Here is a 14,329-nt window from a genome sequence, read left to right on the forward strand (position 1 = left end):
CTATAAGCAACATTTAATAGATTTCTATATATTAACAAAAAGAAATAGAAGAAATAATACACACAATATTCTATACACTCAAGCAACAAAATATACCCATGAACATTTCTATTTTATAATAATAATTTTTACGGAAAATATATACACTAGTTTTAAGGGATAGAAAACATATAAAGGAACATACAAATAGAATTAGAATTATGTAGGGAACCTCAAGATGTTAAAAGTGCCAATTCTACCCAAGCATATCTTGCTTTGACGATGGAGCAGAAAGAACAGTGAAGAGAAGCCATAGAAGAGGAATGATATTAGCCCTGAAAGCCCTGACTGCCATTCTCTAGCTCTGACACTTCAAATTACATAAACTTCTGCCCTTAGTTTCATAATGCAAAAAAAGGAGGATATAATTAAAGATAATATATAATAATATATACATGTGTCTAATAGAGGTATCTGACATACACAATGGTTGTGGGTAATATGTGAGCTTACAAACACTTTTTAACTGCAGTGCCAGTTATACAGAAAGCACTTGATGTGTCTCACCTCATCATGTGAGAGAGAGGGAGAAGTTTCAGAAAGTTCACACTAACCTACAGGGAAAGGGACATAATTATCCTTGTAGTATTTTCAAGAAAAGGAAGCTAATTCGGCTTCATGTCCTAGGAGAGGAGATAGAAGGTAATACAAACTTTCATAATTAAAGACAAGGGAATGGATTCCGCAAGGGCTAAAAATTTAAGTTTTTGTCTTTTCATTCATTTGTCAATAACCATAAAGATTCCAACTGTATATTAGGTGCTTTTTTCCTGGTGATGGAAACATAAAAACATGTAAGATATTTATATGTTTTTGCCTTTTTAGGAAACTACAATCTCATTGAAAATACACACTATTCAGATCAGTACTAAGAGGTAAGTTAACCAAGCACAAGCAAGACTGTGTATAAGCTAGTGCCGAAATTTCTGCTGAACGTGGTGATGATTAATTTCATTTCTTAATCATTTTTGGTCTGAGAATTTTATGAATTTTATTCTATTTTATCTGTACAATATGACTTTGAGAAATGTGGTACAACCTGAAGCAGAAGGAGTGGTTACCTGCCCCAGCTTATCAATGTGAAAGATGGGATAAAATCTATAATTTTTGTTTTTATATGTCCTGGCATTCTAGAGTTGAAAAAGATATTGATAGTGAATGGGAGTCAGAGGAGAAACGTAGCAGATGAGAACAGGACATGATTTGAAAGTTTTGGCCACATTCTCTTTTCTTTAAATAATCGTAGCTCATGCAGGATGAGAATCCCTAAACCAAAAATCGAATATCCAAAATCAGAATCATTTAGCGTACTGACATGAGACTGTGTCACTCTTGCTTTCTGATGGTTCAGTGTACACAGACTTTCTCCCTTACACAAAATTATTTTAAAATATGGCACAAAATTACATTCAGGCTATGTGTATAAGGTATACATAGAATATAAGTTAATTTTGTCTCTCCTCTGGGTTCCATTCTCAGGATATCTCCTTATATATATGTAAATATTTCAAAGTGTTAAAAAATCTGCAATCTGCAACACATCTGGTCCCAAGCATTTTGGATAAGGAATCCTCAACCTGTATTAAAGAACGTTTCCATTTGTCATGTGCTCCTCCAAGACATTTACACCTATTATTTAAATATGTTTTTAAACTTGGAATATACAAAAATGTTTATTTACAACAAATATGTTGGATATACATTTTGTAAAATGGTTTAAAATATTACCAGTGCTTTCGAAACACAGCTTAACTCTCTCTGATCATGTAACCTTTCAGCCAATTTTGTAGATAATCATTATTGTAGTGTTGCTGTGCTTTATAATAGATTTATATATATATGTTTAAATTACTCATAATAGGATTCATGAAGTCATTCCCTGTGATCTACTTTGTTCATTCAACATTCTATTTGTGAAACTCATCAATGCTACTTCTTATAGTTATGCTTATAAATTCCACTTTTAGTGCATATGCAAGTTGCATTTTATTATTACAAATAAAATTGCTATGATCATTATTGCCAATATGAGAGATTTGTTGCTTTGTTTTGTTTTGTTTCCTGATCATTCCTACTGCAAAAGGGTAACGTCATTTTAGCAACCTCGGTGGACTACACAGTGGATTACACATGCTGTCTGACATTATTTCACATAAGGCTTCACTTCTTTTTTTTTTTTTTATCAAGTTCTGGCCTCTTGATGTCTCTTTTCCATCATCTCACTCAGTGCCTTCTCAATTTCTCACCTGGATTTTCATGGTTTCTGTGTTACTATTGCTCTGGCCTGTGCACAGTATCACAGTGTCATAAAATCTGACCATGATTTTCATGAATTTTGTGTTATAATATATTGCTCTGCGCATGTGCACAGTATCACAGTGTAATGAAATCTGATGACTCCTCTTGCAGACATGATGAGGTTAATACATAAAAAAGACATTTAAAAAACTGAATGTATGCACCATCTTTTTACAAAATGATGGAGTTTATTACAACAGAAACAATGTAGATTAGATAAAATAAATAAAATTAGAAGCATAAAATTTCAACTAAGGGAAAAATACTTGGTAGGCAACATCTAATGCAGATTTCAAAATATTTTACCTCATTACATGAATACCTTTAGTACAGTATTGAAACTCAAAATGTTCTGCTTTTTTTGGCAGTGAAGAGTCCTGGATAACTTGGAGTTGCAATTATATTTCACCACAGATCCATTTTTATAGGAATATATACAAATACCTCTTGGAATCCCAATGTTATCTTCACTGCATTTTCAGATTGTTTATATCCTGGATAACTTACACTGAGCTTCAGGATTGGGTCTCATATTCCTGGTGCCTAAAGGTAAGCACAATTTCTCATATGTATCTTACTTACTTAGAAGGAATGTCAAATTTCTCATTAGAAACAACATTATTTTTCTTTATAGAATTTTATTGAATAAATGTTCATATGGATCTTAATATAGAAGGCATAGAGCAATCTAGTGCTCAGTATTTTCAATTTTATCACTTATAAACTGTTATAAATTTGTGATATATCTTGCCACATTCTCTGTGACAGGATGAAATCAATGAAGTCAATTTTAGCATGTGGGTATGAAGGGAATTTTGAGGCAATGAAGGGAGGTGAAAAAATACAACACAAATAAGAGTGCATTTATATAAATTCAGCCTAAACTAATGTGACTGAGACAATTCAGAGGGATATGTAGATTTACATTTGTAATCAATTTTGTTTTAATGCTGCATCATTCAATGGAATGTAAAACATATGGTAGAAATGTCTAAGTGATCAAGTAGAATTAATCACCATTTTATCTCAACTTAGTGACTTGGGAGTAGTGTTTCCCAAATGTAAAGAACACTTTGCCAAATGAAAAAGCATAGGGAGGAGCGAATTTGACCACATAGCTTCCTTCTTGCAAGAAAGCTCATAGCAAGACTCACTTAAAGACAAATTATGGTGGAAATCTGAGGTAATACCGTTTTATTTGGATAAATTGTGTATTACAACAGTTGACAAGATCCAGATAACTGGGACAGCTACGGTATGATGGTCAAAATAGGTGGTTCCATAAAGTTAGTTGAGATGAGTTATTTTCTTGAAGTGAATTCCGCTCATAAGCACTGGAAATTATTGAGGCAATACAATGTATTTTCCCCTGATTTTCCTTAAAAGCCCACCTCTTCTTGAGGTCAACACAATGGCACCCTGAAGTGGGAAACCCACAACACTAAAGATCCCAGAGATGCCCATTTCTCATTCTCAAGACGTTGACTGAACCTAGATCTCAGATACCAATAATCAGGTTTATCCAAGTTCTTCATTTGTTTTAAAACCAGAAAGGGAGGAGGTTGAGACCTGTTTCTCTCTTCATGATGATTGACAAAAATGATTTGCCTACTATCATGTGATCAAAGACACAAATTTAATCTCCATTTCTAGTATTGTGCTGGTCACATGCTGACTGAAGCTGAATTTCTCTATCAGTTTATCTGTAAAAGACTTCTGATGTTATAGGAACTATCTGTTTGCTTTGGAGACATATTCTTTTTGGAAAAACTCGATCACATATTAGACATCGTTTTTCTAATTTTTTTAATTTTATTATTATTATACTTTAAGTTTTAGGGTACATGTGCACAATGTGCACATGCTATTAGTTTCCCTCTACATACTGCTTTGAATGTGTCCCAGAGATCCTGGTATGTTGTGTCTTTATTCTTGTTGGTTTCAAAGAACATCTTTATTTCTGCCTTCATTTCGTTATATACCCAGTAGTCATTCAGGAGCAGGTTGTTCAGTTTCCATGTAGTTGAGCGGTTTTGAGTGAGTTTCTTAATCCTGAGTTCTAGTTTGATTGCACTGTGGTCTGAGAGACAGTTTGTTATAATTTCTGTTCTTTTACATTTGCTGAGGAGAGCTTTACTTCCAACTATGTGGTCAATTTTGGAATAGGTGTGGTGTGGTGCTGAAAAAAATGTATATTCTGTTGATTTGGGGTGGAGAGTTCTGTAGATGTCTATTAGGTCCACTTGGTGCAGAGCTGAGTTCAATTCCTGGGTATCCTAGTTAACTTTCTGTCTCGTTGATCTGTCTAATGTTGACAGTGGGGTGTTAAAGTCTCCCATTATTATTGTGTGGGAGTCTAAGTCTCTTTGTAGGTCACTCAGGACTTGCTTTATGAATCTGGATGCTCCTGTATTGGGTGCATATATATTTAGGATAGTTAGCTCTTCTTGTTGAATTGATCCCTTTACCATTATGTGATGGCCTTCTTTGTCTCTTTTGATCTTTGTTGGTTTAAAGTCTGTTTTATCAGAGACTAGGATTACAACCCCTGCCTTTTTTTGTTTTCCATTTGCTTGGTAGATCATCCTCCATCCTTTTATTTTGAGCCTATGTGTGTCTCTGCACCTGAGACGGGTTTCGTGAATACAGCACACTGATGGGTCTTGACTCTTTATCCAATTTTCCAGTCTGTGTCTTTTAATTGGAGCATTTAGTCCATTTACATTTAAAGTTAATATTGTTATGTGTGAATTTGATCCTGTCATTATGATGTTAGCTGGTTATTTTGCTCGTTAGTTGATGCAGTTTCCTCCTAGCCTTGATGGTCTTTACAATTTGGCATGGTTTTGCAGCGGCTGCTACCGCTTGTTCCTTTCCATGTTTAGTGCTTCCTTCAGGAGCTCTTCTAGGGCAGGCCTGGTGGTGACAAAATCTCTCAGCATTTGCTTGTCTGTAAAGTATTTTATTTCTCCTTCACTTATGAAGCTTAGTTTGGCTAGATATGAAATTCTGGGTTGAAAATTCAAAAGCTAGCAGCAGGCAAGAAATAACTAAAATCAGAGCAGAACTGAAGGAAATAGAGACACAAAAACCCTTCAAAAAATTAATGAATTCAGGAGCTGGTTTTTTGAAAGGATCAACAAAATTGATAGACCGCTAGCAAGAATATTAAAGAAAAAAAGAGAACAATCAAATAGATGCAATAAAAAATGATAAAGGGGATATCACCACCAATCCCACAGAAATACAAACTACCATCAGAGAATACTACAAACACCTCTATGCAAATCAACTAGAAAATCTAGAAGAAATGGATAAATTCCTCGACACATACACCCTCCCAGGACTAAACCAGGAAGAAGTTGAATCTCTGAATAGACCAATAATAGGAGCTGAAATTGTGGCAATAATCAATAGCTTACCAACAAAAAAGAGTAGAGGACCAGAAGGATTCACAGCCAAATTCTACCAGAGGTACAAGGAGGAACTGGTACCATTCCTTCTGAAACTACTCCAATCAATAGAAAAAGAGGGAATCCTCCCTAACTCATTTTATGAGGCCAGCATCATCCTGATACCAAAGCTGGGCAGAGACACAACCAAAAAAGGGAATTTTAGACCAATATCCTTGATGAACATTGATGCAAAAATCCTCAATAAAATACTGGCAAACCGAATCCAGCAGCACATCAAAAAGCTTATCCACCATGATCAAGTGAGCTTCATCGCTGGGATGCAAGGCTGGTTCAATATACACAAATCAATAAGTGTAATCCAGCATATAAACAGAACCAAAGACAAAAACCACATGATTATCTCAATAGATGCAGAAAAGGCCTTTGACAAATTTCAACAACCCTTCACACTAAAAACTCTCAATAAATTAGGTACTGATGGGACGTATCTCAAAATAATAAGAGCTATCTATGACAAACCCACAGCCAATATCATACTGAATGGGCAAAAACTGGAAGCATTCCCTTTGAAAACTGACACAAGACAGGGATGCCCTCTCTCACCACTCCTATTCAACATAGTGTTGGAAGTTCTGGCCAGGGCAATTAGGCAGGACAAGGAAATAAAGTGTATTCAATTAGGAAAAGAGGAAGTCAAATTGTCCCTGTTTGCAGACGACATCATTGTATATCTAGAAAACCCCATTGTCTCAGCCCAAAATCTCCTTAAGCTGATAAGCAACATCAGCAAAGTCTCAGGATACAAAATCAATGTACAAAAATCACAAGCATTCTTATACACCAATAACAGACAAACAGAGAGCCAAATCATGAGTGAACTCCCATTCACAATTGCTTCAAAGGGAATAAAATACCTAGGAATCCAACTTACAAGGGACGTGAAGGACCTCTTCAAGGAGAACTACAAACCACTGCTCAAGGAAATAAAAGAGGATACAAACAAATGGAAGAAGATTACATGCTCATGGGTAGGAAGAATCAATATCGTGAAAATGGCCATACTGCCCAAGGTAATTTATAGATTCAATGCCATCCCCATCAAGCTACCAATGACTTTCTTCACAGAATTGGAAAAAACTACTTTAAAGTTCATATGGAACCAAAAAAGAGCTTGCATCGCCAAGGCAATCCTAAGCCAAAAGAACAAAGCTGGAGGCATCACGCTACCTGACTTCAAACTATACTACAAGGCTACAGTAACCAAAACAGCATGGCACTGGTACCAAAACAGAGAGATAGATCAATGGAACAGAACAGAGCCCTCAGAAATAATGCCGCATATCTACAACTATCTGATCTTTGACAAACCTGAGAAAAACAAGCAATGGGGAAAGGATTCCCAATTTAATAAATGGTGCTGGGAAAACTGGCTAGCCATATGTAGAAAGCTGAAACTGGATCCCTTCCTTACACCTTATTCAAAAATCAATTCAAGATGGATTAAAGACTTAAACATTAGACCTAAAACCTTAAAAACCCTAGAAGAAAACCTAGGCAATACCATTGAGGACATAGGCATGGGCAAGGACTTCATGTCTAAAACACCAAAAGCAATGGCAACAAAAGACAAAATTGACAAATGGGATCTAATTAAAATAAAGAGCTTCTGCACAGCAAAAGAAACTACCATCAGAGTGAACAGGCAACCCATAAAATGGGAGAAAATTTTCGCAACCTACTCATCTGACAAAGGGCTAATATCCAGAATCTACAATGAACTCAAACAAATTTACAAGAAAAAAACAAACAACCCCATCAAAAAGTGGGCGAAGGACATGAACAGACACTTCTCAAAAGAAGACATTTATGCAGCCAAAAAACACATGAAAAAATGCTCACCATCACTGGCCATCAGAGAAATGCAAATCAAAACCACAATGAGATACCAACTCACACCAGTTAGAATGGCAATCATTAAAAAGTCAGGAAACAACAGGTGCTGGAGAGGATGTGGAGAAATAGGAACACTTTTACACTGTTGGTGAGACTGTAAACTAGTTCAACCATTCTGGAAGTTAGTGTGGCGATTCCTCAGGAATCTAGAACTAGAAATACCATTTGACCCAGCCATCCCATTACTGGGTATATACCCAAAGGTCTATAAATCATGCTGCTATAAAGAAACATGCACACATATGTTTATTGCGGCACTGTTCACAATAGCAAAGACTTGGAACCAACCCAAATGTCCAACAATGATAGACTGGATTAAGAAAATGTGGCACATATACACCATGGAATACTATGCAGCCATAAAAAATGATGAGTTCATGTCCTTTGTAGGGACATGGATGAAATTGGAAATCATCATTCTCAGTAAACTATCGCAAGGACAAAAAACCAAACACCACGTATTCTCACTCATAGGTGGGAATTGAACAATGAGAACACATGGACACAGGACGGGGAACATCACACTCTGGGGACTGTTGTGGGGTGGGGGGAGGGGGCAGGGATAGCACTGGGAGATACACCTAATGCTAGATGACGAGTTAGTGGGTGCAGCGCACCAGCATGTCACATGTATACATATGTAACTAACCTGCGCATTGTGCACATGTACCCTAAAACTTAAAGTATAATAAAAAAATAACAAAACTAAAAAAAAAAAATTTATTCATTTTGATCTGTAAATATACTCCTGTTTGTAGTACATGATCTCAGAACATTAAAAAGTTGAGCTATAGAGAAGTGAATGCCAGGTCAGGAAAAGCCATGCTCACTGGGAGTCAGGGCTTTGAATCACTACCTGGGATAACATATCCAGTATTATATGTCCAGAAACTGTGCAGTCAAACAGTTATTCAGACCATAAAAGCCTCTTCCTTCTCTATTTTTCCATTTGCACCATCACACCAGGGGAAATTATGGAGATGAGAAATACTACCCCAGACTTTATTCTCCTAGGACTCTTTAACCACACCAGAGCCCACCAAGTCCTCTTCATGATGCTTCTGGCCACCGTTTTGACCTCCCTGTTTAGCAATGCCCTCATGATTCTCCTGATTCACCGGGACCGCCGGCTCCACACGCCCATGTACTTCCTCCTGAGCCAACTCTCCCTCATGGACGTGATGCTGGTTTCCACCACTGTGCCCAAAATGGCGGCTGACTACTTGACCGGAAATAAGGCCATCTCCCGCGCTGGCTGTGGTGTGCAGATCTTCTTCCTCCCCACACTGGGTGGTGGAGAGTGCTTCCTCTTAGCAGCCATGGCCTATGACCGCTATGCGGCTGTCTGCCACCCACTCCGATATCCCACTCTCATGAGCTGGCAGCTGTGCCTGAGGATGACCATGTCGTGTTGGCTCCTGGGTGCAGCTGACGGCCTCCTGCAGGCTGTTGCTACCCTGAGCTTCCCATATTGCGGTGCACACGAGATCGATCACTTCTTCTGCGAGACCCCCGTGCTGGTGCGTTTGGCTTGTGCTGACACTTCAGTCTTCGAAAACGCCATGTACATCTGCTGTGTGTTAATGCTCCTGGTGCCCTTGTCTCTCATCCTGTCCTCCTATGGTCTCATCCTCGCTGCTGTTCTGCACATGCGCTCTACAGAAGCCCGCAAGAAGGCCTTTGCCACCTGCTCTTCACATGTGGCTGTGGTGGGACTCTTTTATGGAGCTGCCATTTTTACCTATATGAGACCCAAATCCCACAGGTCCACTAACCATGATAAGGTTGTGTCAACCTTCTATAGTATGTTCACCCCTTTACTAAACCCCCTCATCTACAGTGTGAGGAACAGTGAGGTCAAGGAAGCCCTGAAACAGTGGCTGGGGATGTGTGTAAACCTAAAACACCAGCAAAATGAGGCCCACAGGTCAAGATGATCTAGTGTCAGATGAGTCTAATTTCCTGAATTTATTTACATTTTAACACAATGTAATTCTCTCCCTTTAGTAATTCATGAAGAGAAAATTAAGTTTGTGTATTGATATAATAAGATATTTTTAAGAATGAAGTGAGCCAATTGTATTGACATATACCATTTTTGAGCATTTATGTACTTTTCTTCAAGTGAAGTAATACCTATAGATTACTTTGTATCCTACAACAACCCCATGATATAAGTTTTCTTTTTTTCTTTTGCAAACTCCAAATCTTTAAAAGGTGTCCCAAATTTTTCATCAGAAATATCTCTACTTAACTATGCCTTGGGAGAAGTAAGGTAACCCAATAATGTATAAGGTTGTTGAGTGTTACTCAGACAATTTCCTACTATCTGAAAAAAGAAATTAACACATGTAAAGTTAAATATGGTTCCTAATTTCACATAGCACAGAAATATTAAAAAGCGACTCCAAAGCTTATACCCTAACCTGGAAAAGTTTATTTCTGTTCAATAATGTATTTTGAGTGTTATTTCCCATGTGTATGCTCTACGATTAAAAACTAAATATGAGGACTCCACCAAAGATAAATAACATTATTTTTAAGTTATATTTTAAAATATAGATGCATGACAAAAGGGGAAGTACACAACTCAAATGTAACTGCTATATTGTCACAATCTTTTTTTTTATTTTTTCCAGTCTCTTTTTATTTGGTGTTTTAAGGCAAACTTTTTTTAATTTATGTAATTTTTTATTTAAGTAATATTTCTCTTTTCCAAGAGTGTCATTGTAATTGCATTGGAAAATTGTTTTAAACTACAAATAAGTTCTCTTTTCTACACGTGCTTTAAGGTCACCTTGACTTATTGACATACCTCCATCGATATGAACTCTGAATTGCATAATCATGCTGAATCTTAACAGTAACTAACAATGAGTTATCAAAGCTGAGTAAGACTCAACAACCTTATACATTATTGGGTTACCTTACTTCTCCCAAGGCATAGGTAAGTAGAGATATTTCTGATGAAAAATTTGGGACACCTTTTAAAGGTTTGGAGTTTGCAGAAGAAAAAAAGAAGACTATACTATTAATAAAGACACAAAATAGATAGTGATGGAGGAAAGCAGTGGTTATCAAAGCCAAATTGTAATCAGAGACTGGATATCAAATTGTCTTAGAGAGTTTGATGATAAAGGCTATATTTCCCATATGTAAAACACACTTAAGAAATAATATAAGTTTTTAACATGAAGCAGGAAATAACTAAGAGCTTCCAGGGACAATGTATCTTCAATATAAGTGTCTGAAAGTTAACCTGCCATTTCAGACCAATCTGAATTTCAAAAGGTACCTGTTCTAGAACAAGTGAAAGGAGTTTCCTGCTTCATCTAGATCTTCAGGTTCCAAAGCAGTAATATAGTTAAGATAGTACCTTAACCACTGCATGCAGATCCTGAGCCCATGTCTTAAGAGAAGGTTATTCAGTAAACTCTTGTCTCCTTGGAAGACTTGAGGATGACAGGAGAGAGTGTCACCTGTTTAAGACTAAGAGTTTCCTACTCTTGTTAATTAATCTCCTTACCCAGTGTTAGAGTGAGAAAGGAACAGAACTGCACAAATTCTGTCATTATACCATCTAAAAAATCTTCTCTTATAATGGGTGAAAATTACACAAGTACATGTAGTCGTGGAAATTTCATTACTCATACCAGGTTCATTCACCATCAGAGAAATTATTTTAGAACACGTTGAGTTACAAATGGTAAACTAAGCCTTTAAAATTTTGTAAGGATAAAATATTCTAACCAGAAAATTAAGCCTAATGTTCAGGAGAAAACTAAAACAACAACAACAACAAAACCACGGAATGAACATTATCTCCAAGCAAATGTAAGACATTAATAAAAACACACAAAATATGTATAAAAATAGACATATGTTTCAAAGAAGTGGTATTTCAGACTAGTTATCTGATCACAATGAAAATAAATATGAAATAAAAATTTTAAATACTTTTAGAAATTATATGTTCATTTCTTATTGCTTTTGTAACTTGCAGATGTTTCTACTCTTATTTTCTTAATAAAGGTTTGCATAGAAAAATCTTCAAAATCTTCAAAATGACAGGTTAACTTTCAGACACTTATATTGAAGATACATTGTCTCTGGAAGCTTTTAGTTATTTCCCATTGTGTGTTTGAAAATGAGCAGATATGGTTCTTATGAATCTCTAAAGTTAAAGAAGGAGTACCTGATAGAGACAGAGTATACAAGAGCATGAATGGTAGAAACAAAATTTTGAATGAGGAGTTACTTCGAACATATGAAGCTCTAGCACCCAGTAACACGGAATCAAGATGCGGCTTTGAACTAATCTTGGATATTACCTGCTATCTTCAATCATTCTGGCTCTTTCCTTTACACTGCCTATATATTCTCTTTAATGTGTAATTTTTAAATCATTAAGAAACATAATGTTGTGGCTCTGACTAGAACTTATTCATCTTCTGCTGTGCAGAAGCTCTTTAGTTTAATTAGATCGCATTTGTCAATTTTGGCTTTTGTTGCCATTGCTTTGGTGTTTTAGTCATGAAGTCTTTGCCCATGCCTATGTCCTGAATGGTACTGCCTAGGTTTTCTTCTAGGGTTTTTATGGTTTTATGTTTTATGTTTAAGTCTTCATCTTGAGTGAATTTTTGTATAAAGTTGAAGGAAGGGGTCCAGTTTCAGTTTTCTCCATATGGCTAGCCAGTTTTCCCAACATCATTTATTAAATAGGGAATCCGTTCCCCATTACTTGTTTTTGTCAGGTTTGTCAAAGAACAGATGGTTGTATGGCATTAATTCTGAGGCCTCTGTTCTGTTTATTGGTCTATATATCTGTTTTGGTACCAGTACCATGCTGTTTTGGTTACTGTAGCCTTGTACTAAAGTTTAAAGTCAGGTAGCGTGATGCCACCAGCTTTGTTCTTTTTGCTTAGGATTGTCTTGGCTAAATGGGCTCTTTATTGATTCCATATGAAATTTAAAGTATTTTTTTCTAATTCTGTGAAGAAAGTCTATGGTAGCTTGATGGGGATAGCATTGAATGTATTAATTACTTTGGGCAGTATGGTGATTTTCATGGTATTGATTCTTCCTATCCATGAGCATGGAATATTTTTTCATTTGTTTGTGTCCTCTCTTATTTCCTTGAGCAGTGGTTTGTAGTTCTCCTTGAAGAGGTCCTTCATATCCCTTATAAGTTGTATTCCTAGGTGTTTTATTCCCTTTGTAGCAATTCTGAATGGGAATTCACTCATGATTTGGCTGTCTGTCTATTATTGGTGTATGGGAAAGCTTGTGATTTTTACACATTGATTTTGTATCCTGAGACTTTGCTGAAGTTGCTTATCAGCTTAAGGAGATTTTGAGCTGAGATGATGGGGTGTTCTAAATATGCAATCATGTAATCTGCAAACACAGACAGTTTGACTTCCTCTCTTCATTTGGATTCATCAGAGTAAACAGGCAACTTAGAGAATGGGAGAAAATTTTTGCAATCTATCCATCTGACAAATGGCTAATATCAAGAATCTACAAGGAACTTAAACATATTTATAAGAAAAAAATAACCCCATCAAAAAGTGGGCAAAGTATATGAACAGACATTTCTCAAACTAAGACATTTATGTGGCCAAGAAATATATGAAAAAAAGCTCATCATCACTGGTCCTTATAGAAATGCAAATCGAAACCACAGTGAGATACCATGTCACACCAGTTAGAGTGGCAATTATTAAAAAGTCACCAACATGGCACATGTATACATATGTAACAAACCTGCACATTGTGCACATGTACCCTAAAACTTAAAGTATAATAAAATAAAGTAAAAAAAGTCAGGAAACAACAGATGCTGGCACAGATGTGGAGAAATAGCAACGCTTTTACCATGTTGTTTTGGGAGTGTAAATTAGTTCAACCATTGTGGAAGACAGTGTGGTGATTCCTCAAGGATCTAGAACTAGAAATACCATTTGACCCAGAAATCCCATTTCTGGGTATATACACAAAGGATTTTAAATCATTCCACTAAAATGACACATGCTCACATATGTTTATTGCAGTTGTTCCCAATAGCAAATATGTGAATCCAACCCAAAAGCCCGTCAATGATAGACTGGCTAAAGTAGATGTGGCACATATACACCACAAATACTATACTCCCATTGGAAAGGATGAGTTTATGTCCTTTGCAGGGACATGGATGAAGCTGGAGACCATCATTCCCAGGAAACTAACACAGGAGCAGAAAACCAAACACTGCATGTTCTCATTCATAAGTGGAATTAAATAGGGAATCCTTTCCCCATTGCTTGTTTTTGTCAGGGTTGTCAAAGAACAGATGGTTGTATGGCATTAATTCTGAGGCCTCTGTTCTGTTTATGAGGCCTCTGTTCATGAACAATGAGAATACATGGACACAGGGAGGGAAACATCACACATTGGGACCTATTGGGGGGTGGGGGGCTACAGGAGGTACAGCATTAGGAGAGATACCTAATGTAGATGATGAGTTGATGGGTCCAACAAACCACCATGGCACGTGTGTACCTATGTAACAAACCTGCATGTTCTGCACATGTACCCCAGAACTTAAAGTATAATTTTAATAAATTAAAATAAATACCTAATAC

At 36.5% G+C, this 14,329-nt stretch overlaps 1 protein-coding gene across 1 annotated transcript; it reads left to right on the forward strand.

Moving 5' to 3' along the window:
- LOC100974640 (olfactory receptor 2T12) lies at nucleotides 1-14,128 on the forward strand. The gene is made up of 3 exons (XM_057302887.2): nucleotides 1-914; nucleotides 2,706-2,886; nucleotides 8,673-14,128. Exon 3 carries the CDS (start codon nucleotides 8,681-8,683, stop codon nucleotides 9,641-9,643), a length of 963 nt encoding a protein of 320 aa, XP_057158870.2. The 5' UTR covers nucleotides 1-914; nucleotides 2,706-2,886; nucleotides 8,673-8,680; the 3' UTR covers nucleotides 9,644-14,128.
- The last annotated feature ends 201 nt before the right edge of the window (nucleotides 14,129-14,329 follow it).

Source organism: Pan paniscus, chromosome 1 (genome assembly GCF_029289425.2).
Source record: "Pan paniscus chromosome 1, NHGRI_mPanPan1-v2.0_pri, whole genome shotgun sequence".
NCBI classification, from domain to species: Eukaryota; Metazoa; Chordata; class Mammalia; order Primates; family Hominidae; genus Pan; species Pan paniscus.

What these genes read in the sequence shown, in the direction of transcription:
- LOC100974640 (XM_057302887.2), top strand. Translation starts at nt 8,681, where the DNA reads ATGGAGATGAGAAATACTACCCCAGACTTTATTCTCCTAGGACTCTTT.